The sequence below is a fragment of the Magallana gigas genome, chromosome 2, assembly GCF_963853765.1.
Source record: "Magallana gigas chromosome 2, xbMagGiga1.1, whole genome shotgun sequence".
Classification (NCBI taxonomy): domain Eukaryota; kingdom Metazoa; phylum Mollusca; class Bivalvia; order Ostreida; family Ostreidae; genus Magallana; species Magallana gigas.
In genome coordinates, this window is record NC_088854.1 from 4,312,519 (window position 1) to 4,337,315 (window position 24,797).

The window sequence follows — 24,797 nt, forward strand, 5'->3', positions numbered from 1 at the left end:
TTAGGTTGGTAGGTAGGTGGGTGGGTTGGTAGGTAGAGGTAGGTAATGAGTAATTAGTTAATGTGCTGTGCATTTATATGGATAATCTATGTACCTCTTGTGCACTCGAGGCTTGCTGGAGTAATTTCTTCTTTTCCTGAAAGATACACCTCAATTGAGACAGATTTACAATCACTGTATAAAATAATCGATCATGAAACACTGTTCCATTACTATAAACAAGCAAAGTTCCATATCATATCATCAATGTCAAATCTTTTTGGTCAATGGTCCAATTGAAATTACAAGTTGCCAAGAGACCACATGGTTCACTTGAGAAAAATTCGCAAAAGCTGCATAAGATAGTCAAATTTACAAATACTTAAGCTAGTGTCCAATATAAAGAATCGTCATAATTAATATGGAACACCACAAATTGTAGCACTGAAGTTCTTTACAAATGTTTACCTGTAAGCTTTGTATCACCCTCTAATAATAAAGCGACGCGTAATAATATGAATATCATTATACGTTGCAATTGCAACGACTAATGGTATAAGTCCGATTTAAAAATGCGATTCTTGATAAAGCTCCCACTAAACAAATTTATCGTATCACACTATCACATATGTACAAAGGATCACTTGTATATTGCAAAAGAATTGATTTTGGTCGGTATTGGTTTCTGTCTTTTCAAAAAGCAAATCAATTTCCATTACACTTTTTAATTTTAGGCCAGACACAGACTTCTCTTATGTTGTAGTTCTCATAATATATAGTGATTGAAAAAGGGTTTTACAGACATTATCCTAACAGTTCAGGTTGCAGAGGCTTTTCTTACTTTAAGGATGTTGTTTACTCAGGGTTTAAGTTTTCAAATTCGGATATTTATAAAGTTCAATGTTATGTGTAAAATTTGTCCTTAACAATAAAAGTACTTATGAAATAAATTATTATTGACATACCATACAATATTTTTACTAAATTATTGAATTAAGCTCAAACAAAGTTGGGCTTTTAGTAAAAAAGAGAAAATTTGGACTCAAATTTTCAGATTTTGTTTTTCACTGAAATATTTTTGGTAGTACTTTAAACGGGCATGGTCACGATTTTGGTCAATTTTTTTTCGATTTTAATGTTTACAATGCTTCAGAAAGGCATTTTTATTAGCTTACCATAATTTGATTGTCATTTGATGAGTTTTAAGCGAGTTAGGGAGCTTACAATTTTTCGCTTTGTAAACAATGCGTTTGTTTACATTTTGAATGTTGAAGTGAAAATTCCAGTTTAAGACTTAAATGATGATTAAATTGATATATTTTAAAATGGGGTGTTAAATCTAATTAAGATAGCTTAACTATTTCTAATGATTTGAAATAACGATCATTTATTTTGCATTAAACTATGGAAATATACTGTTGATGATACATACAACTTGAATTTTGACGTCTCAATATTTTGATAGAAACGATATTCTGACGTCACTTTTGACGATGTAAATATATTTTATCTACTAGTATCTTATTAATTTATCAATTTTTAATGTCATAGGTATTGAGTTAGTATATTTCATGTCTTCAGTTTTATACAGCTTTGGATAATATTATTGATTTTACTTTTGTCTCAGTCAAACGGACACTCCAACAGGTCATATGTATATCCTTTAGAAGATAAAGCAATGATTGTATATTATTTACCTTTTGTGGCGAGTTTGTTGTGTCCTCTTTTTCAATACTAATGACGTCAATCTGTGTGGTATGCTCTTCAGCATAAAAGACTTCAACTTGTGTGTTTCCCTTCAATGACTTTTCAAAAAAAATAACAAGACTTTAAAGCGAGTTATTTAGCATTACAAATAAGACTTCAAAGCTTGTTTCAAATTAATTGTTATAGAATATAACTGCTTGACATTTGTTTTTCGCTGACGTTTTTAGGTTGGTAGGTAGGTGGGTGGGTTGGTAGGTAGAGGTAGGTAATGAGCAGATAGTAAATGTGCTGTGCATTTATATGGATAATCTATGTACCTCTTGGTCACTCGAAGCTTGCTGGAGTATATTCTTCTTTTTCTGAAAGAAACACCTCAATTGAGACAAATTTGCAATCACTGTATAGAATAATAGATCATGAAACACTATTCCATTACTATAAACAAGCAAAGTTCCATATCATATCATCAATGTCAAATCTTTTTGGCCAATGGTCCAATTGAAATTACAAGTTGCCAAGAGACCACATGGTTCACTTGAAAAAAATTCGCAAAAGCTGCATAAGATAGTCAAGTTTACAAATACTTAAGCTCGTGTCAAATATTTAGATTTACCATAAGTAATATGGAATATCACAAATTGTAGCACTGAAGTTTTTTATTAATGTTTATCTGTAAGCTTTGTAATACCCTTTAATAATAAAGCGACGCGTAATAATATGAATATCATTAAACGTTGCAATTGCAACGACTAATGGTATAAGTCCGATTTAAAAATGCGATTCTTGATAAAGCTCCCACTAAACAAATTTATCATATCACACTATCACATATGTACAAAGGATCACTTGTATATTGCAAAAGAATTGATTTTGGTCGGTATTGGTTTCTGTCTTTTCAAAAAGCAAATCAATTTCCGTTTCACTTTTTTTTATTTTAGGCCAGACACAGACTTCTCTTAGGTTGTAGTTCTAATAATGTATAGTGATTGAAAAAAAGTTTTACAGACATTATCTTAACAGTACAGGTTGCAGAGGCTTTTCTTAATTTAAAGATGTTGTTTACTCAGGGTTTAAGTTTTCAAATTCGGATATTTATAAAATCGAATGTGATGTGTAAAATTTGTTCTAAACAATAAAAGTAAATAATGGAAGAAATATTATTGACATACCATACAATATTTTTACCAAAGTTTTGAATTAGGCTAAAAAAAGGTTGGGCTTTAAACAAAACAGAGAAAATTTGGACTCAAATTTTCAGATTTTGTTTTTCACTGAAATATTTTTGGTAGTACTTTAAACGGGCATGGTCACGATTTTGGTCAATTTTTTTTCGATTTTAATGTTTACAATGCTTCAGCAAGGCATTTTTAACATCTAACCAAAATTTGATTGTCATTTGATGAGTTATAAGCGAGTTAGGAAGCTTACAATTCTTCGCTTTGTAAACAAAGCGTTTGTTAACATTTTGATTGTTGAAGTGAAAATTCCAGTTAAAGACCTAAATTTCATTTGATCATTAGAAAATGCATTTCTAAAGTATTGCAAAAAAAAAAAAATAAAAAAAAAAATTGACCAAAATCGTGACAAGGCCCCTTTAATATTCAAAATTAAGATTTTATTTGTTATTCAAAATATTTTTGCATATTTTCTGTTGGTTTTATCCCACTTTTTAGATAATCAAATGGCACACACTACAAAAATAATAAAAAAAAAAATGCTTAAAAACAAAGAAGACTCCATGTCTCAAAATTGTGATTATTGACCTCATGTAAGTTTTATGCCTGCAGAGTAAGGTCAATATACTTAGTTTAATGCTAAAAATGTTTTAGTATTATCATTATTCAGTTTTTTGTAAAATTGAATCAAAATATGGGTAGGGATTCGAAAACTGATAGAGGAAATTTTGACTTAAATATTTATAAGAATTGTGAATAAAAACTTAATGCTTTGTGTCTATTTAGTTGTCAATGCCATTCATAAACAGTATTTCATTTTCAAAAGAGTTAAGCAGTTTGTATTTTTTCACAATTAAGAAAATTTCAATCATAGTGTAAAATTTTTAGGGATTTTTCTTGGAATTTCAAAAAAAAATATTCAATAGCAATCAATTCAAAAAGTAGGTCATTGACCTAATTTTTTGAAAGTGTAAAATAGCACTTCTAAGATGGGTCATAGTAACACACAATATGTGGTTTTTCATTATCATCAGTGGAATCTTTTTTTTTCATTTTGAGTAAACGTATACCGTAATATCCTTTAATTTTATTGTTTAGTTGACTTTCTATGATTCGATACATGTACTTAAAGTGTGTTTATTTACAACCAAGGTCATAATAGCAACTATCGAAAGTCTCGCTTGACGCGATTTAAAAAGTCGTATTATGTACATATACATCAATTGTCTTTTATTGTATTGAAAACAAAGTGCCTAAAACAAAGTAATGTGTTATTTAACTTCATTCCCATATAGAAACGTTATCATGATGATTAAATTATCACATATGCCTTGTCTACAATGACATGAAAATCGGTTATTTATTTTCCATATATCTCATTTAGTTTCGAACGCGATATTTCAAAATTTATGAAACAGATCCATATTAACAAGACGAACACATTCATTTGCTTTGATCAGAAGTATATATTATTTGAACTTATCAATTTCACAACAATTGATAATAAAGTTCTTTTATTAATGTGTCTCGTTGAAACAGATGTTTTACGCGATGTTGTGTTTATTCCAGGAGATTAATCCAGAATTTGAGAATTGTTTCAAAATATTTTCTGAAGTTACGAATCGTGTTAGTGTATATATATCCTCCTGTCACCAACGTCACCAAAGAACATGTTCTTTGCAAAGAAACGAATTGCATCTACTTTGTACAATTTCATTTAGAAGTTCTGGAAAAGCAAACGCAACAGTTTTTGCTCGGCTTGATAATTTACGTGACATTTGTCTATAATGTCACAGAGTGAATTATTTTTCCCACCAAACAAAGCGTGTTTAAACTAACGTATAGTTACGGTTGATTGCTTTCAGTTCAGTCTATGATTTTTTATAAAAGTCTTCAACTTGAAGAGCAAAGGAGCATTTAAGAAGATCATCGGAGTAAAATACAATATGTACTATCCTATATAAAAAAAATCGAAGATGTTTATTTAAACCACTAATTTAAAAAAAAAATCATGCAGGTTGAATAAAACCAGGATAACAAAAACACCTTTCGATATGATGTAAATGACATCGGTAAAATTAGTTGAGCCATTCAAAACTTGCAGGTGAAACACGTAAATATACTGTGGATTGGCAAATAGTCACGATTGTTTTAATTTCCCTTTGTTTGCGATTCATCATTCTACCGCAAAACTAAACCAATCGTGAATACTACCATAAGTTTTGTTTTAATGCTTATATTCTGATGGATTAATTTTCTAGCAGCGTGAAATTAAAATCATTGCGATTGGTACTTAATTAGAAGTCGTGAAATTTTAACACCGTGGAATTAAAAAGATGTTTAAGACTTTTAACCACTATACCACAAATAAGATATATAAATTTTTGTAGGTTTTTGTAATTTGCAAAAATGAACGCAAACATAGCGCGTTTTATTGCAAAAACGATGTTTTAACCAACTCTGAAGGTTACTTTAGGAACTACAAGCGCAATATGCTAGGTGCTAAACGAAAAGTAGAAAGGTTTAGAAATATGAACAGTAAAAAATATCAAATTGATTTTTTTCGAACAATTGACCTATAGGTCAATTCTTTTGTTATATACAAGTGTTCTATCTTTTAAATATAACTTTTCTTATTTTTGTCGGCTCTGAAAAAAAGTTTTTTGAAAAAAAGTATAAATTTTGTTCTCAGAAGAATATTTTTAATCAAGTATTGAGACATGGATTTGGTAATTTGACACTAATATGAAACTAAAAAAATAATTACTTTCTCAATTAATGTAAATTCAAAATTTTTCTAAAAGAGTTTTACCACGAAAGAAATACGCTGGAAAGCCCGGGTGCCATAAAGATTTGCACCTTTGTGAAGTACTTCATTATTAACGCTAAAATCATTGACTCACAAAATTGTGTTTATATGTTAAGCATGCAAAACAGCTCACCGGGACCAAATATTAGAATAAAATAGTTCTGAAGTAAAAGTTAATTTAAAAATTGAAAAAGCAACCATGTTGTGTATCACTCCATTACTCCACGGAATATTGTATGACTTTATTAATAGTGTGCTTTACAAAAATGTAACGCAAATACAATTGAGTATATCATATTTTTAAAAAATATATTAAATAAAGATTGAAAAAGTAATTCAAATGTCCTAACCTTTTTTCGCTTTCTTTTTTTTACTCCATCCCCAGTATTCTGATATAACCTGTCCTATGAATATAATAAGATAAAAAGATAATAAAGAATTAAAAATGGGCGGACAATGACAAATCAAATTTTTCATTAGACATTCAGAGGTCACTAGCATAAAAAGTAGGTCAATGACAGTTATTTGAAAGTGAAACATGAAACAATAATAGTATGGCTAAAATGGATACAATAAGTGGTTTTGCGTCCTATTAGTGGAATTTTTCGCTCCTGAGTAAACGTTCTCCTTAAATAAAAACAATAAATGACTGAAAACATTGTATCTTCTAAAATTAACACACACCTCTCTTTCTTCAGGAACAATTCTCTGCGATATCGCCTCTAGTGATACAGCGTCCTATAACAGACGCATTTTAATCAGAATGATATGTAATTTATTTATCAAATATTTAAAAGAAAAACAAGAAATGCATCAATAAATAAGCGCGAATTGATATTAAATAAGACGTTGTTTCATATTTTCTTCTTCCAACTCGTTGTCTAATGAGTTGTTCTTCAGTGTGCCGTTATCATTAATTGATAGCAAAACATCCTATAGTACAAAAACATCTTGCACATGCTCGTAAAGTACCTATCTCATAAAAAAGAACAGTACAAATACTTTATCAGTAGACATTTCAGACGGTTAAAGAAATGTTTTAAAAATGAAATGTGTACATGTGTTACCTGTCTTTCATCATTCGCCATGCCCAGTGTTGTGTTTGTGGTGCTTTTTTGGTTATAACAAAATGCTTTAATAAAAAGAAATCTTGTTTAAAATACATGTATTTAAAGTGAAAAAATGACAATAACAAACTGTCAACCATCTCAAAAATCTGTAAAACAAAATATAAATTCAAAGCAAAGCAACACGGACCTCTAAAAAATAGAGGTAGGATCAGGTGCCATGGAGAAGTGAGCATCCTCTGCTGACCAGTCACATCCGTCGTGTGCTCTTTGTCGTAATCGGGTAAAAAAAACCCAGAGAAGTCCGTAGACAATTAAGTAATTAATTATGGTCCAACAATTAGTATGGAAAACGTCCGTCAGGATGCGACACATTGGAAGATTGTATTTGCTGACAAAGTCGTTGTATCGACCATAGAACGTACGAAAAATTGACTTCAAATGAGACTGTTGATAGTTCTGTTTTATCAACTCGTTTTCAGTAGCTTGCCTCGCCTTAAAACATCTTTTCATACGAAGAGCATGCCCTTGTGTATCGAATTAACTGAGAGACAAAAACACCATATGCAGGTAATGAAGGTATATTGTTACATAGGTAAGAAAAGTTGACTGTTGAATCTAATTCATTTTGTTTGGGGATATTAAAGATATCCATCACCGATTTGATTTTGAAGTATTTCCTGCTTGGAAAGACTGCTATGAGTGTAAGTAGGATAACCATGCGTAGAATCGAAACCTAGTTCTTTGAAAATGCAATTAATATAATGTGACTTATAAACGGGGACAATGTTGTTACCCGCCTTATCAGCAGGGCCAGTACTTACTGATCGTGCAATCTATCAAGTTCTTTTCTCACTTCTGCTTTGAAAACAGAAGGATATTTGGTTTTCATTTGACCTCTCAGTCGTTTAATAAGTGATTTTGATATACATCTGATGCTTTTAACCCACTATGACTAGGTATCAAGGTCTTTTTCAGATGTTGCCCATCGCTTGGCGTAATCTTCAACAGAATGCATGATATGTATGAAATGACGACGCCACGTGAACGACATAAGCTCCCTAAATTTTGGTCCTTTCATATAAGTGATCTTAGGTCTTCGTTGTTAACCTAATTAACATCACCAGTAATAACGTGTCCTGCAGGACTATAGCTGTAGTGAAAGAAGAACATGAACACGTTTGAGGATTATCTTTTAGATGTTTGATATTAAGGTCCTGTAGAGTTCGATATTAATGTCTTGTAGAGTTTATTTGTAATTTGAGAGTTTGAAAGCAATAGTTCAAGTATAATTGTAGCAAATACAAGGGGTAAGCTTTATCTTGAAATATGGTGGTATGCAGGACTGAACTTTTTTTTACTAAGAATATTGCTTATATTAACGGCATCGATTCCCATGTTGGCATACTGCAGTTTGAAAATATAACGTGGTGCATGATCAGTATTTTCTGTTTGTGTAGGATTAAAAAGCCGATAATAAGCAATATTGATAATCATTGATCCGAGTCTGTATTCGGGTGTAGACAAATCAAAAAGCGGTTTTTCCTTGACTTTTTCAAAAAGATTGTTTAACTTTCAAAGGGACAGAGTAATGTTTGGTGCGAATGTAATAGAGACTCAATTATTTATTTACGTAAGGTAATAATGAATCAAAAAAAGATCGTGTATAATTGTTTTGTTATAAGACCGATGTCCATGACTACGCCTTAGTCTTTAGGTGTTGTTAAAAAGTCCCATTTCATTAATATTGGTACACTGTGAACTTGAAAGATTCACCACACTTTCAACATTATTCGTTGCATCCATACGTAAAGGCCGTACTTAGTTTTCTTTGATGGTAAATTTTTTCTAAAATTCTAACATTTATAGACAAAATAAAATGATCTCGGCAATTAAAATGTTTGTATAAAAGCTTCTGACCGCCGTTATTGATTTGCATACTTATTTACATTTCACTTAACATTAATTACATTACATTTACATGAAAATTATTAATATTTTCGAAAGAAAATGATGTAAGTAAAAACAGGAGGCATTAATAAAGATGAATACAAGTCAAAATAAACTATGTTACTTTTACATCTCCAAACTTCATGGCTTGTTAATTGCTGTTGGTGTTTTTGTGCTTATTATAGCCTCCTATTATAAAAACACCTGCTCAAGTAAGAATGAAATTATTTTTTTTCAATTAATTTTTGCAACATTATCGTAATGAAATCACTTTGTCTCATGTGAGTCAGCAGTGCGATTTTTATCCCCTAAATGTAACTTAACAATGCCGTTCTATAGAAATTTTACTAACTTTTTTATATTTATTAGCATTATATAAATGTAGTAAGAAACTATATAGATAAAACTAAGAGATAACACGTTAGACAGATTTTTTTAATTGTTTTAATTGAAATGAAACTTCTTGGTTTACAAATTACAAAATTTGTTTTAAACTCTTCCAGATATTATTCATTTCATATTAGTATTTTTCTTCTTAATCAAAATATGTTTGCTTCAACGTTGATCTAGAAAAAACACTTTTTAGTCATTAAATACTGTAGTGTAATATTCACCTTCCCACACTTGCAATAACACATGTTAGTGAAATGATTTCTTTGGGTTTGTGACTCGTTTTGGTGAATTCCAGTTGAAAAATATTCATTGTTGATGGCATCTTCACTAGTCTACTTCAATGAAAATAATGCCTTAAAATATGATAAATTTGTCATGAATTTCAGATGGAAAATTAAAAACAAAAAATTTATAACATCTACAATTATTTAGTAAAATGAAGGAAATGGCTATTTAATATGACAAATCAAATTTTACACGCAATAACACCCTTGATTTTCAAAAACCTGAGAAAAAAAAGATGTGAATCTCGTCAGGTGTTTACAAATAAAATTTGATAATCAAGCTCTCAAATAAATTGTTTCAGGTACATGTATATCTAATGCAATTTGTATAACACATCTGTGCTTTTACATTGTCATGCCCCAACGAAAGAAAGCGTTTGAAAAGAATTAAGAAGTGTTTCATTCCCTAATAGATGATGTTTATATTTAAATACTACATTAACAAATGCCTAACGTATTATTTGAAGGTAAGCTATGTGTCAAATTAATTTTCAAAAACAAGCAGTACACGAAATGTTATCAGCATTCGCAATATGGCTGGTGACCATTAACGTTTTCTAACTGGTGATGTTAATGTGCTAAGCTTTTAAACATTATATTTACTATGGAAACGTCGCGCAACAAAATAAACATACAGAAAATAAAGAAATGATAGGAATTTGTCACACCATACCCTAATATTCCTTAGAGTCCTCTTGATAATTTCCTTTAGTGGTACATCAAACGTATTTACCAAGTATTATTTTCTTGTTTTAAATTCTACTTTCGTTTTGTGTTTGTGCAAAATGTGTTCTTGTTTTTGTAAAGCTTCGATGAAAATCAATGGATTTACGCAATTGCACCAAGGCAACTACCAAACACAATAGTGACATGGTTGTGGTTAAAAAAAACTACGCAGTAGGGATCGTAAATACATGTATAAAAGTTAAACAGAATGGGATAATAATGAATGAAATAGTTGTCGCGATATTTCACGCGGAGCTTGTTATAAAATTAAACAAATAAAAACGATTACAGAAAAAAAAAATCAAAAAAAGATAGCAACATGCTATATCTTCCAGGATTCTTTGCCGAATATAATTGCAAAATTTGCATCTTTCTGATAAACTAAATAGAGCGCATCATTTGGTTTAATATCGTTTGTGTTTTACTCTATTGCCAACGTTGTAAATGTCCCTATCTGTTCACTTTTACCAAGCAAGAACAAAAAATAACCAAACCTTTAAAAATCATATATTTGATATTCATTGCACTCCGTTTTGCTCAATGTTTATTTTAATTTTAGTACAAGAGCACCATACATCGCATTGTTTCTAACTTGGCAAGTATCCAATCAGTTAAAAAAAAGCATGTTGTTGATTTAGCATTTCTTTACTTTTCTCATCAATGATCTGTAACGATCGTAACGAAATCAGAAAAAAATACCACGTCGTAGCACTTTTAATATAATAATATGTTAATTAAAGAGGCAATACGGTGTATCTTATTTAAAAATTCGACTTGAAAAATGTTCCAATCGGGTTTGGTATTTTTGTACTTCTGATAAATGTATAAACATTCAGAAAATTACAAATTCTCCATGTAATCAGTCAAATTATTTCATTGAAATTGATAGTTATATATAACCCAAAAATACATACATCGCAATGTGTGGCGAGGTTCCGCCTTCTGTTCTTTTAAAGGGACATAATCACAAATTCTATTTTCTGTTTTTAATATTTACAATGCTTTAGAAATGCATTTCTAATGATCAAATGAAATTTGAGAGTTAGTCGTTAAGTATTAAACAAGATACAGAGCTTATAATTCTTTTTTATGTAAACAAGGCCCGTGTCCTGTTTTTGTTTACAAAGGTTATATACCAGTAAAAATATTTCTCAAGCTGATTTATTTTTAGCATAAATAAACAGTTTCTAAAAATTAACACATTCATGTTGGGTCTAAAATTGCGATTTCTACTTCAACATTCAAAATGTAAACCTTTGTAATGTAAATGTAATGTAAATCTTTGTTTACATAGCAAAGAATTGTAACTCACATTTAACTCAACAAATGACAATAAAATTTTGTTTACCCATTGAACATGCCTTTCTGAAGCATTGTTTTTTTTTTTTTTTTTTTTTTTTTTTTTTTTTTTTTTTTTTTTTAATTTTTTTATTTTTGTTTACACATAAATCCACATACACACATATTTCAGACATATTTCATACATTTCAAGATTCTACATATTGTAATAACTTATTAATCTAAAGAAAACATATTAGCTGTGTAGTGTAAAAACGTGTTTTTTTGAAGAAAAAAATAAATAAATAGATGATAGCAGTAAATGAAAAGAGAAAAAGGGAGAGATACAGAAGAAGATACAAAAATACAAAAGAAAAAAAGGGGGGGGGGTACATTATCAATATATTTGTTCAAGTCAATATAATTTTAAAAAAAGAAAGAATAGTTTAAGCAATCACAGATGTCATAAAACTTGTTATAATTTCTCACAAATTGTTTGCCAGTGGTTTTCATAATCTGAGTATCTACAGTTTTTCAATAGCATATATTTTTCAAGCAGAATCCTGTTTTTTATTATTTGTTTTACTAATTCAAAACTTAGATGAGGGTTTTTGTTATATTTGGTAGCAAAAATATACCATTTAATAACCATCAATATTAAATTATACATTTTATAGATGCTTTGTTTTAGAAATTTACCAAATAAAACAGATTTCCTATCAAAAACTATGGAAATATCAAATTGATTTAAAAACCATTCTTCAATATTACACCATAGTTCTTTTACATAGAAACATTCATAAAACAGATGATCAATTGTTTCAATATTTGTTTTACAGAAGCTACATAAGGGAGAATCAATTAATTTCAACTTGTGCAGATAATAATTTGTAGGTATAATTCTATGTAAAATTTGATATTGAAGCCAGTTGAGTTTACTTTCTTGGACCGCTTTAAAACAGAGACAGTAGATTCTATTCCATTCTAAATCGGTGAAATTTTCTCCAAGATCTCTCCATCTAATTGATGATGTTATCGGTTCTTTTTTATTTTCAATTAAAATGTTATACATTTCCTTACATCCTTTTGTATTCCTATAAAAAAGATAAATAGAGTTTGGAATTTTAGGTCCATGTTCTTTGCTCATATCTGTATTATCTATGTGTTTTTTTACAGCTTTTTTTAGACCTGCATATTCAATAAAATTTGTATTCACTTTCATGTTATTTAGTATTTCTAAGCTAAGAAAATTCCCATTACAGTCAAATGAAGCATTGTTAACATTAGAATTGGAAAAATACTTCTTGACCAAAATTGTGACCATGTCTCTTTAAGCATGCGAATTAAGGCATTTTGCAAATAAACTACAAAATGCCTGCACCAGAGTACTTGCTTACACCTTTGGTATTTCAACACACGTGTGAATATGTCCGAAGGTATAATTGAATTTTAACTGATAAGTTATTTTTGTGAAATTAATCAAAAACCTATTTTCATTTTCGATAAACATGCCCGAAAAAGCAAAAATGAGAGTAAGGTGGTGGACAAGCTTTGGCGGATCCAATTCAGGGATAGTCTTGATCAAAATGTATACTTGCAATGCAATAACAATGAAGATAACGTAAAGAGTGAATATATTTACCGTGAGTCTATTTAAAGAAAACATAGAAGTTAAGATTTGAAAAATGTCAAAAAAATAAAATGAGTCAATTCGTTTCTTTAGTGGGCGATTTTAGTTTTGATACTCTGTCGCTTGCGAAACACGACCTCTGGTAAAAGAACGGGATAGAAAGTGTAGGACGAGTTTATATGCATCGCTAGCAAATACCTTCGATCCGACGTCGATTAATACAAACATTTGATAAATAAAATGGAACATTTATTACGACGTTAGAACTTTCTTGAGCGAAGTGTTCAGAAACGGGTTGCTTTATTGACATCATGGCGGAAAGTGTAGGGCGAGATAACCATCGGGCAAGTTTAAAAGTACGCATGCAAATAGATAATAACGCACAACATAGAGTGTTTTAATTGCATATATTTTCATACCACGACAGATTGGTTGTAAACCTCAGACATTAATTTGTAAACAGATTATTGTTTTCTACGTCTACATGGATAAATGATGTATTTTTAATAAGGGGAAGTTTAAAGGGGATACCCCCTCCCTCTCCAGATTGTTTTTATCTGGAATTTTTTTTAGGAGTGTAATAGAAATTTTATTTAAAATTGACCTAAAGATACACTAACAACCCATTCATTGGTTTGAAATAAATACAATAAAAATCAGTTTGTTTTTTAATTCAATTAAAAAAATAAGATAAGGAAAATATTGGACAAAGTATATACAACAATGAACAAAGTATTGTTCAATATATTTAGCATTAAATGATAATATTGTGTAAAGTGTCAATTCCCGCGTTTGCGCGGGTTATCATCTAGTTTACTATAAACAAAACATATGCAGGTCTCGCGAAGATTCTCGTTGAAAAGATTTGTCTTTTCAACTTCTTCTAGTTAATGATTGATCAAAGTTTAAAAAACACCAGAATTATTTTTTTGTAAGCATGTTGTTATGGTATGATGGGCCACGGATGCTAGCGGATTTCAGCACGTAACAAATAACGCCATTTCTAACTTTGAAAAAATGTTTTATTTGTGGATGCTCAGTAAGCAAATAAATTTGTACACAGACTATTTCTTTATAACATAAAATGTCCCTTTAAAAAAAACTTGAAATCAACATTGATTACACAATTTCAAGTAACCACATTGTATACAAACAATGTCAATTAACTGTAGAGCAAAAAATTTCACACAATCCCATGGTTTTTCAGGAACATCTGCAATGGTCAAAAACTCCCTATGTTTTGAATTACAAGGTTTTAGGCATTTAGTGCAAGTAAGAATCATATCACGTATCTGCTGCGATATACCATGCTAAAACATAAAGTCAGGGGCCCGTCTTAGGGTTTTCTCTTCCCCTGGGTGACCCGTGTAGAGTTTTTGCCAGTTTTCATATTGCATTGACTTTGGAATGACAATTACTTCTCCTTTTAAGACTACACATTTGTAACTGATCTAAAACAGACATTCGTCTCTGAAATACAGATCAGACACTGAGGCACATACTTACGGTTACAGTGTTATAGTGGTTTACATAGCGTGGCAAGATTGTTTGTTTACATCGAAGTTAAACTTGCATTTACTTATTAGGACTAGGATATTGTAACGCAGGTGTGTAACCGTTTTGCACACATTTGATAATTGGGTATAGAACAATAGGTGTGATTTGTGTTGGGAAAGCTTTCTGCTTTCAATCCAAGATTTTACCTGGATTTTTACCTTAGTTTTATCAGCGTAACGATGAAACCAGAAGAATACAGATATTTTGTTGTGTCATTTTTTCATGTAATAACATAAAAATTATAATATTTTATTGTTAAATGTCCGCTCATTGATAAGAGAAACAATGATAGATGATTTAACTTCAACATTTTTGTCCATTTCTGGTGAATATAAATCAGTACCTAAACTGGCACAAAACATTCCGACAAAAACAATAATTTTAATATTGATTCGATATAGTACCCAAACTGAAGAGGACTGAAAATACATTAATTAGGTCTACATTAGATCGGTTTTGTGAAAAGATCCTAACAGTTTTTAAAGCATAAAAAATTGACGATTTATCGAACAGTTTGTCAATTTCGTAGATTATTTAGGGCACAGCATAAATGAAAAATATTACACAACATTAACACTAGACAAATTCCCTCCATTAATGTCAGTAAAACATTTATTTAATCAACTATTACCGTGTGATATTCTCTTCTAACTTGTAACAGATAAATTAGTACTTTAGGGTAGTTTCATCTTTTACTGTTTTTGTATATTGCAAAGCAACACTTCAAACGGTTGAAAACACGAAAGGCGGTGCGATTAACAATACCACCAAATGACTGTATATCATTGAAGATTGCTCCTCATCCAAGCTAAACATATTATCCTGTTATAGAATGTCCATCCAAATATAAAATTATCAATATTATTTATTGTTTGCATTTATTTATAAGGTGACTATATTTTGTAGTATAAACAACATTCAGTATACGTATACATGTAGTTAATACATAAAATGTCTATGACCAGTGTTCTTGATTTTATTGCCAATTTCATATACATTGCGACCGTTGGGGCGAGCACAGCAATGAATTATAATAAATCAATAAAATAAAATCAACAACGTGAAATTTGAATGCAAAAAAATACCTATTTTTCAGTAAATTTTCATTATTCAACGTTTATAAGATTTGTTATTATTTATTTATTTATATGTAGAACAGTAGTTTAATCTCAGATACAATGCTGACAAATAATAAAGATTTAAATATATAAAATATTAATTGCACTGTATCTTTTAAAGTGATTGTAACGTCAGTTCATTCCCCCCCTTTTTTGTAGTAGACATTTTTTCTTAAACTTACATATAAAACTTGACTCATCATAGAGCCCCCCCCCCCCCCCCCCCCTGCTAAAAAAATATTTCATTTTTGTCAAATTGAATTTACACATAGAAAATCGACTTACCATGGATTTGCCCCCTCCACTTTTTAAACAAAATTAATGTTTATTTTTTTTTAATTTACGCTTAAAGATATTTGCTTATCATATTAAAAGAACATGGTGTAACCCCCCCCCCCCTCCCCTTGCATATAATAAATGGAAGTGAAAATAAAGAAACCATTGGACTGCTAAAGAGCTGAAGGATTAGAATGTTCATGATTTTTTTTTCTCTTTGCTTTCAAAGATTTTTGGGATGAGGCTGCCATCAACCCACCCACCCCCTTTTAAAAAGGCGCTGCTACGTATAGACCAATCCACACTTTACAAAAGTTATGTCCCTTGGCCGCCATCTTTGGGGAAAAACCCAAAGATTTCACACAGTAGCCTTTGGAGTTTAAAGGTTTATAACTTTGTCATTTGGCATTAAAAATCCGTTTCTGTTCTGTATTTTGATTGCCTCAAAATGGGGCAACCCACACATCGAAGGAATAAATCAAATGTTAGTTTCCTGTATCTGAAGAAATGTCCTTATTCGTCAGCTGTTCCTTAGCTTAGCCTTTGCAAGATTTTGAGAGGATTTTGGTCATTTCAGCAGATTTACAATATCTTCAGTTAGAGCAATTTCTCCTTATCAGTGCTTATTGTGACGTCAAAGCTGACGTTGGTTAGGTGTCGTCTTACTCTTTAAAACTCCCATGAGAAATAAAAGTATGCGAAGTATACTGTTTTATTTACTTAAAAAGCATGATGTTCTTAAAATTACACATCTTATAAGCTTTTCAAAGGTTTTGCTTTGATTCTCGGGAGAACGTGAGGTTGGAACGTGAGGTTGAAAACCATTGGTACTATGAATTGTGGGTCAAAATTTACTGAATGCCGAAAAAATATATCGGATCAATGTGTAAACCTTTGTGACGTCACTCGATTATTTTTGATTGAGAGTGTACTGAGGTAAACATTAAAAGTACTATTGACTGTATGTCGTATACATCGTTATTGTTTTTATATTGTCTTGCTGATTCTCGTGAGAGTGTGAAGTGATAAAAAATGCCATGATTACAGGGAACTACTGGGACGATAAAAACAATGCATTACTGGTCCGATTTACTGACGCCAAAAAAATCCGTTGAATGAATGTGCAACTAGTCCGAATTTTCTATTCACACACGCCTTGTCGGTAGAGCTCGCTTCGTTCCGGCGCTGCGCGCCGGCGATCTGCGCTCGCTAATATTTAAGCAACTAGTACTATTTCACCTTGTCAAATTCCCATTTCGCGCACATTTTTTAGATACCTAATTTTCAAATGTGTGCAAAACGTGAACAAACCTGAAGCGCAGTGTCCGTGCGTTTAAAATGGGGGTGCGAGAAAACACAGCTCTCCAGCAGTAATCTTGAAGCGGTCTTTTTGCTTCCTCTTTTTATACAAGTACGATAAATTCTCACACTAATGCGCATTCTCAAAATAAAGTTAATAGATTCAGGGGATTCAATTAAAAATAATCATTATGATTTTTGCAAAACTCCAGGCAAATTGACTGGTTTTAATAAATCTAATATGGCAGCGATGGCCTTTTTATGATGATAAAAAAATCAACGCGATCTGTGGCCTTTTGCTGAATGTGTCAAATGTTTTATTTATATTATCAAATTAACTATGTAATAACAAGCAATGCAAAAAGAGATCTGACAATCATTTAAAATAAATCTTAAAATACAATAATTATAGAAAAGTGCATTTGTATTGTATTATATATAGTTCCATTTGTCCTTATATTACAATACTAAGTCTTTCAAAATACAGATTACATTCTGAAAATTGAACATTTTTTGTGTCATTATTTTAGCAAATATCTAATGTTAAAAAATGTGACGCTCTTCAGTTGCATTAATTAAAAACTGTCATTGATATGGGTTACTGAGTTTACTTGGTTTTACCATTCATCATTCATTTAATACTCAGTATTGATATTTATTTAGGGCATACATGTATTTTCATTCGAATACAACAAACATACATTATTATCAGTATTAATTCATTGCATGATTCAGCAATCTGAAAAGAAAAGGTTTCTTTTTTAAATAAAAAAATAATTAATGTATTAAACACAGTTATTTAAAGTAATAACAATATATTGATTGTCACAGTATCTAATAACTCTTACTTCGATCTCAACAAACTTACCTCCAAAATCCCAATTGTCAGTAATGTGATCAGTAGTAGGCTTATTTCACACTCTTCAATGTTTATAGTGCTAAGTTTCTTGATGGGGGCCATGCAATTCTATATTATTAAGAGTAATGCATTTATAAAATGTATAATTCATTGTCTTGCTATTTATTATATTTTCAAGAAAAAATTAAATTGCTATAACAAAGAAGACATTATGACACATTCCTCCCAAATTAATCTCTCATATTCACAACTAAGTCTGTTTTATATACCAAACAAATGGTATTTGATTTCATTAACGTTCTAGCACACTTGTTTTCAAACTGTAGCATACGATACCGCATAGCCTGGGGTTTTTTTTGGCGGGTTTATAATTTTGGTCAATTTTGTTGATTATTGAAAATTCATCAAAATTAAAATCACCAAATTTAAGTACTTCTATGTAGATTTTGTAGACAAACATATAGTGTTGGAGATAATTTCTACATACTTTTTTTTTATTAATTCTTAATTAAGCATAATGAAAAAGGACACACAGTGTTGCAAATACAAATGTGCATTTACTCTTGATCAATACCAAACAAATGTAAATAAATAAAAGCTAAACTTTACTATAAATAAGAAGTTCATTGTTTACACACTATATCATTTTTCACTGTTCAAGTGTGTTGTTTTAGAAGACATGCTCTAACATCTAGCCAGATGCAGATAATTGCGTCGCTAACGATGTAATTAAAATTAATAGTTAATAAGGTATACTTTTTTCAGCCATATATCAAGTACTGTTTAGCTATACCTGTTAAAATGTTGAAGGATGTGATCCCAGGATTGGACACCACATTATATCATCTTAAAATTGTGACTTAGGATTTTGACTGTAGTGTATTAACTTCATGAACTGAATTGACTTTTAATTAACGAAACAGTATTTACAAAAATTATCTCTGCCAAAATTAATTATATACCTTATATGTCCAAATCCGAAAAAGTATGACCCGCCCCCAAGTACGGCTATACGGTATTTAGCAGAAATTGGCGAAACATAATTAACATTTACAGATTTAAAGGTTCCAGGATTGACTGAGGAATGACAGGCGATCGGTGCATTTCCATAATCTTCTTCCGTAACATAATTACAGCAGGTCTTTGGGATCTGGGAGGCCGTTGTCTGACATGAACCGGAAGTAGTACACCACGGAGTGCTGTCAAAGTCGTTGGTGGTTCCTTGGACTTGGTTTACAGCACAGCAGTCATACTTGATTCATATTCCCAAAATTGAACAATGAGTCAAAAAAGAAGTTCTTTAGTGTAGAAGAAAGCACAATGGTTCGTAAGAATAAAACAAACTTATAGGTTGATTGACTAATATACCTAATTGATCAGACTTCTGATACTTTTATCTGATCTGATATCTTATACATGCGCTTTTGCGCTTTTGTGTAAAGAAAGATTGTATATATTTAAACAATTTTCAAGTTTTTAAGCTTTTCAATAATTAACTTATCATGGTAAGTTTTTTACCTCAATGAAGAACTTGTTCCAATTATTAGATATTGCACCCCCATTTGTAAGATTATCGGAAGTATAACTGTCCTGAAGTCGATTTATCATTGCTGATTTTATTTGGGCATAGTTCTGAAAAAAAAGCCTTGAAGATGAACACCGCTTGTAAATTAGCACTGTCCGCCATATTTCTCTCTCACTACCGTTATCCCTACAACCCCTTTATAAGCTTGAGACCTATTAGGAGATTAAAGTATTTTGATGTAGAAGTCCCACCTGTGTGGACGTACATCTTGCCTCGCCTGTTACTCGGTAGCGATGAAATTATCAAGTTTTACGCACTATTTTCAAGCCAGGAGAATACTAACATCAATTAAACTGGTCAAAATATAATTTACAAACAGAATACAGTAAAACACGGTTATAGCGAACACGCTTATAATGAATTGACGCTTACAGCGAAGTGAATTTCATTCCCCAAGTCTCTATTTCATGTTGTAAACTTGACGGATATAACATATTACGCTTATGACGAAGTAATATTGCCCGTTCCTGGGACTTCGTTATAAGCGTGTTTTACTGTATGCACATAAAATAAGAATAAAATGCATAAATTCCAAAGACCACGAAAGGAATACTACATGTCTGCCACGAGTTTCAGGTGTGCAATCGGGTGTAACGACATCGAAGGGTTTGTATAACAGGGCTGCGTTCAAGATCGTAGAATGCAGCCTAGCCGCTATGTCGTAGATATCTAGCTCTATTGGTAGGTTAGCGGCTAAGTCTCTGATTTAAAGTTGGACATATACAACTTAAGACTTAGTACATTGACATAGTTTGTTAATTTCAAGCGGAAATATATAAGGAATAAGGAATCATTCTTTGAGTATTATGAGGTGATAATTTTGGTCGGGGCGTGATCAAATCTAATTAAGCCCGATAATAGATTTGATCACGCCCCGACCGAAATTATCACCTCATAATATCCAAAGAATGATTCCTTACTACTTATATTTATATAATTTTAAACCATCTTTCGATTAAATATTGAAATATAAATAAGCAAACTCCGCTGGCACCTCAATTTGGCTTCATTTGAAGTTATGGGTTTTATAGTACAAAATCGATACGTAGTGTTATCACAGGAAAAGACACTGGAAAATGTAAATATACATATTTTATTTTCACTTGAAGGATACATAAAATATCACTAGATAAATAGATTAAATGTTAAAGTTGTTACTAAGGTGGCCATCTTGAATTCGATGCTTAGCATAAAATATTTAAGCTACGAATATCTACCTAGCGGCTAGGCTAGCTTACCGTTCAACTCCGTAGCCCTACGTAGCAGCTACGATCTTAAACGCAACCCATATATATGTGAGACGGTGCCTATTTACGAGCAGTGTTCAGCTTTAAACTTTATAGGTAAACACATTTTCAAAAAAAACATTGGAAAGGAAATGTGCAACAAATTTATAATAAATTAAGTCTTAATTTTTTTTAAACAAATACATCGATAGAAAAACCTTAGACTCATCTGATATTAATAAGTATATTCTACATTTTTGTAAATAAAATAAAAAAAATACTGAGATATGTTGAATCCCAATATACATCAACAAACAATAATCTAAATTAATGATTTATGTGCATCATACACTATTATATGCAAAGATATGTATTGTAATTAAGAAATTATACGAACCGAATCCTTTTGTGTTTCTTTGGAGTCAACTATTTCTTTGTAGAAGTCTATCATTTTGCCTGCATACATGATAGAAAAAATCCAAAGGACAACTATTCCTACAAGCTATGAAAAAGTATATCTAGCAACAAAACAAAGCATTTAGGTTAGTTGATAAAAGAGACAACAACAAAGATATATTACCATAAATATTTTCTGTGTACTTACTGCAAAGTGTATGCTGATTATATTGTTTTTAAGTATCCACGTGAAATTGAGGATCAACAGGAACATTATTGAACTCAGAACTAATAGTGATATTCCCCAATTGCGGATATCGGTTGAATCATTCTTAATGTCATCGTATTTACAGGGTGAGGTATTATCCACACTGAGAAACTCAAGCACCTTTTTTAAATGACATGGTTTGACTGTTGAAATCTCTTCAGTAGACGATATCAGCACAATAGCTGCAACCTTAAAAAGTATTGTAACCATTCGTTACCACCATACGGTAAGATATATCCAATTAGTAATTTATTTCAACATATGTATCAACTATAAATAAGTTTATTAGCGTTTGATTATACCATAAGAACTCCTTTCAAAGCAAGCAAGGTATGAATTGTTCTGATTTCTAAGTTTTTGCATAAATCCGTCGTAAGTTTTTCCTGTAGAAAAAAAGTACATTTCATTATAAGGTTATTGAATTCTAATTAAATTCAGTGTTGTTTAGATTAAATTATCGCCTAATACCCTTATCATGATTAGGAAAGGAACATACATTGAAAAAAAAAATACAATTTAAGGTGTATCACTGCTCACGTTTTGATTTCATTGCACAGTATTCATTATATTTTAAAAGAATGTGATTTTTATTAATCTAAACCTCACAGAGAGATCATCATTTCATAATTTCACAACGTTTATAAAGAAAATCCATTTGAATTCAGAAAACAAACAAGTTTTGGTGGGAACTATTTTCTCTTGCGGAAGGTTTTTTAGTCAAAAATGACAGAAACAAGCAATTTTATGAATTTTCAATATACTTTTCTTTTTATTATACTTTATACATTATTCACATTTTAAACATTTGATAGGTATGTGGCATGTTCTATAGGACCTGTATGACTTGTACAAAACTGAATTTTGAGAGAATTACATATGTTTAGCATACAATTATGCAAATATATAGAAATCGCTGAATTTTTTTAAGCCAAATTTTGGTAGAAGTTTACATTTGAAGCCATATATCTTACATCTTTTACACACTGACCCCATGTTTTATTATGTCAAAATGATACTAAATACAAATCTAGGCAAACTGGATTAATCTTATAAAATTCGATATATTCAAAATGTTATTTCAAATCAAATTGTAACTATTATAGAAATTGTCTTTTTTAGGTGCAAAAAGGTATCACAAAAATTAATGCAGCTTCGTACAAACTTTCTCTTCGTAATCCTTCTATTCAGTATGACCATTATGCTTGATTAAAAACAACATTTTAAGAAAAAAAAGTTTACTTAAGCAAAATAATTACAACAAATCCTGATAAGACTAAAGTCGCATTTAAGGTGCAAAAAGGTCAACATTAATTGGCCATAAATCAGAGGGTTGAACACTGACCTCTCATTATCTTTGTATTTTTTAAATGTGTTTTGTCTACATATTTCAATGATATACTTCTCAAGAAATTCTTGATACAGACAGTGAAAAGTGGGATACTTTAAGTATCTTTCCAAATCCTTTAACTCAGTAATAAAATATCTTTATCTTATGTATTCTAGAAAGGATGTAAATATAGCAAATTTCACAAACTAATTACAATATGATTTAAATATGAATATTGTGTAAGAAATGTTATGTAATAGAGTTAGATGTACAAATGGATCCCTGTTTTATTTAAATTTTTAATACCTTTTTGCTTTCAACGAAGAGGCTTTCTCAAATGTATTCATAACTATCTTGCTTTATGTCTTTTACGAAGAATACTGCTTAGATCTCAGAACCATCCTTCCGCAGATTATTTTCATTTTTTTTGTTGTGTGCTATATACCTTATGTTACCTTGATGTTATTTTATCGTTTTAAAAAGTAATCAATCAATTGATGATGAAATACTAAGAATACAAAAGTTTATACTTGTTTATGTATTGTTAATGTACCGTTTTGGTAAGTATATATTCCCATTTAACCACAATTATAAGATGACATTTTACGTCTGACAGACAAAAAATACATAAAAGAGTTGCTATATATAGTATATTACAACATAATAATAATTGTGGTCAGTTTTATCTTAAGGTAATTATATAGTAATCATAGTTCATAATTATATTGTAAACATCAGCACTTTACTTTGACTCCCTTTTCAAATATGTGTTAAAATCAAATTCTACTTTTACTTTAAATAGAGCCCCTATGTTGCATACTTGCTTTTCTTTCTTTATCATTACAAACGTTAATAGCAGCAATCTTATTTTATATATCATATGACGTTCAATAGATGTTTATATATATATATATATATATATATATATATATATATATATATATATATATATATATATATAAAGCGTTGAAACAACTCAAGTTAACAAAGTTACTATTTCAAATATTTATAAAATTGTTTACCTGTTCTAATTATGTGTGAGTTTTGTTTATATTTTAACAATATTATGTCTATGATTAAAATATTGGACGTACAATAGATATGCTCTTTTACATTTACTTGCAAAGACAAAATACCAAAACAACAAGATAAGGTTGTTCAGACAAATGAGTTATTAGTATTACTTATGTAAACAAATTTGACCATAATACGATGGACTTGGTTTGCTCTTTAATTTCAATACTCACCATCGTAGAAGCTACTTTCGTTTTGGTTGTGCGCAGATTCTTCAGTTTCGGTATATAAAAAAAGAAGTTATGACCAAATCAATACCGGCATGTAAGAAGACCACGGCGTTTACCGTGTGAGCCTCGTGATTGTGCTAGTTTTAAATGCAAAACAAACACTGTGCAGTGGATTTAAAATTCAAGCATTTAAACAATCACCACACAGAAAAAACCAGCACGTTTCGTTTCACAAATACTACTCAAGGTAAAATAAGGTTTTTTTTTAAATACACACACAACAATTTACACAATCTATTCATTCTTTAGAATGCAGGAAAAATATTGAAGTGGGTCACATTCTATAAGGATGATTATGTAGAATCGAAATTGAATGATAATTCGAAGGTAGGGTAATGTTTGTGATCCCAGGAAAGTATTTATTTCGGTTTGTAGGTTGTTTCATCGCTAATATACTTTGAAATTGGCATATTTTTTCTAAACGTTCATTTCATGCAACACTTCACATTAATATTTGTTTATCTATTAAAATCTTGTCCATGATATATTTTTTGATGAGTCTATAATCTTTAAGGTTGTCTTCAAGCAAAACAGGTAACCAGAACTGTAATAAATAAATCTGTTGAAGGACATTGTGGGGTTGA

General features: G+C 30.5%; 2 protein-coding genes across 7 annotated transcripts; both read right to left on the bottom strand.

Annotated features, from left to right (window-relative positions):
* Nucleotide 1: 1 nt before the first annotated feature.
* On the bottom strand, nt 2-10,191 carry LOC136272652 (uncharacterized). Of its 3 annotated transcripts, XM_066074612.1 has the most exons (8): nt 10,038-10,167; nt 9,302-9,433; nt 6,738-6,802; nt 6,355-6,408; nt 6,021-6,074; nt 2,004-2,045; nt 1,677-1,775; nt 2-136 (listed from the first exon to the last, which is right to left on the bottom strand). In XM_066074612.1, exons 3-8 carry the CDS (start codon nt 6,756-6,758, stop codon nt 74-76), a joined length of 333 nt encoding a protein of 110 aa, XP_065930684.1. In that variant the 5' UTR covers nt 6,759-6,802; nt 9,302-9,433; nt 10,038-10,167; the 3' UTR covers nt 2-73. The 3 variants fall into 3 exon arrangements, with proteins under 3 accessions (XP_065930684.1, XP_065930683.1, XP_065930685.1); XM_066074611.1 differs by lacking the exon at nt 9,302-9,433 and having other exon boundaries at nt 10,038-10,191; XM_066074613.1 differs by lacking the exon at nt 9,302-9,433 and having other exon boundaries at nt 10,033-10,165.
* A 5,883-nt stretch (nt 10,192-16,074) lies between these two features.
* On the bottom strand, nt 16,075-24,350 carry LOC136272653 (uncharacterized). Of its 4 annotated transcripts, none has more exons than XR_010710640.1 (8): nt 24,157-24,350; nt 21,885-21,965; nt 21,523-21,771; nt 21,316-21,420; nt 19,626-19,739; nt 19,070-19,359; nt 18,117-18,215; nt 16,075-17,987 (listed from the first exon to the last, which is right to left on the bottom strand). XR_010710640.1 is itself a non-coding variant. In XM_066074614.1 (8 exons), exons 1-8 carry the CDS (start codon nt 24,157-24,159, stop codon nt 17,904-17,906), a joined length of 933 nt encoding a protein of 310 aa, XP_065930686.1. In that variant the 5' UTR covers nt 24,160-24,330; the 3' UTR covers nt 16,075-17,903. The 4 variants fall into 4 exon arrangements, 3 of the variants coding, with proteins under 3 accessions (XP_065930686.1, XP_065930688.1, XP_065930687.1); XM_066074614.1 differs by having other exon boundaries at nt 19,162-19,359; nt 24,157-24,330; XM_066074616.1 differs by having other exon boundaries at nt 19,162-19,359; nt 21,316-21,374; nt 24,157-24,327.
* Nucleotides 24,351-24,797: the final 447 nt, after the last annotated feature.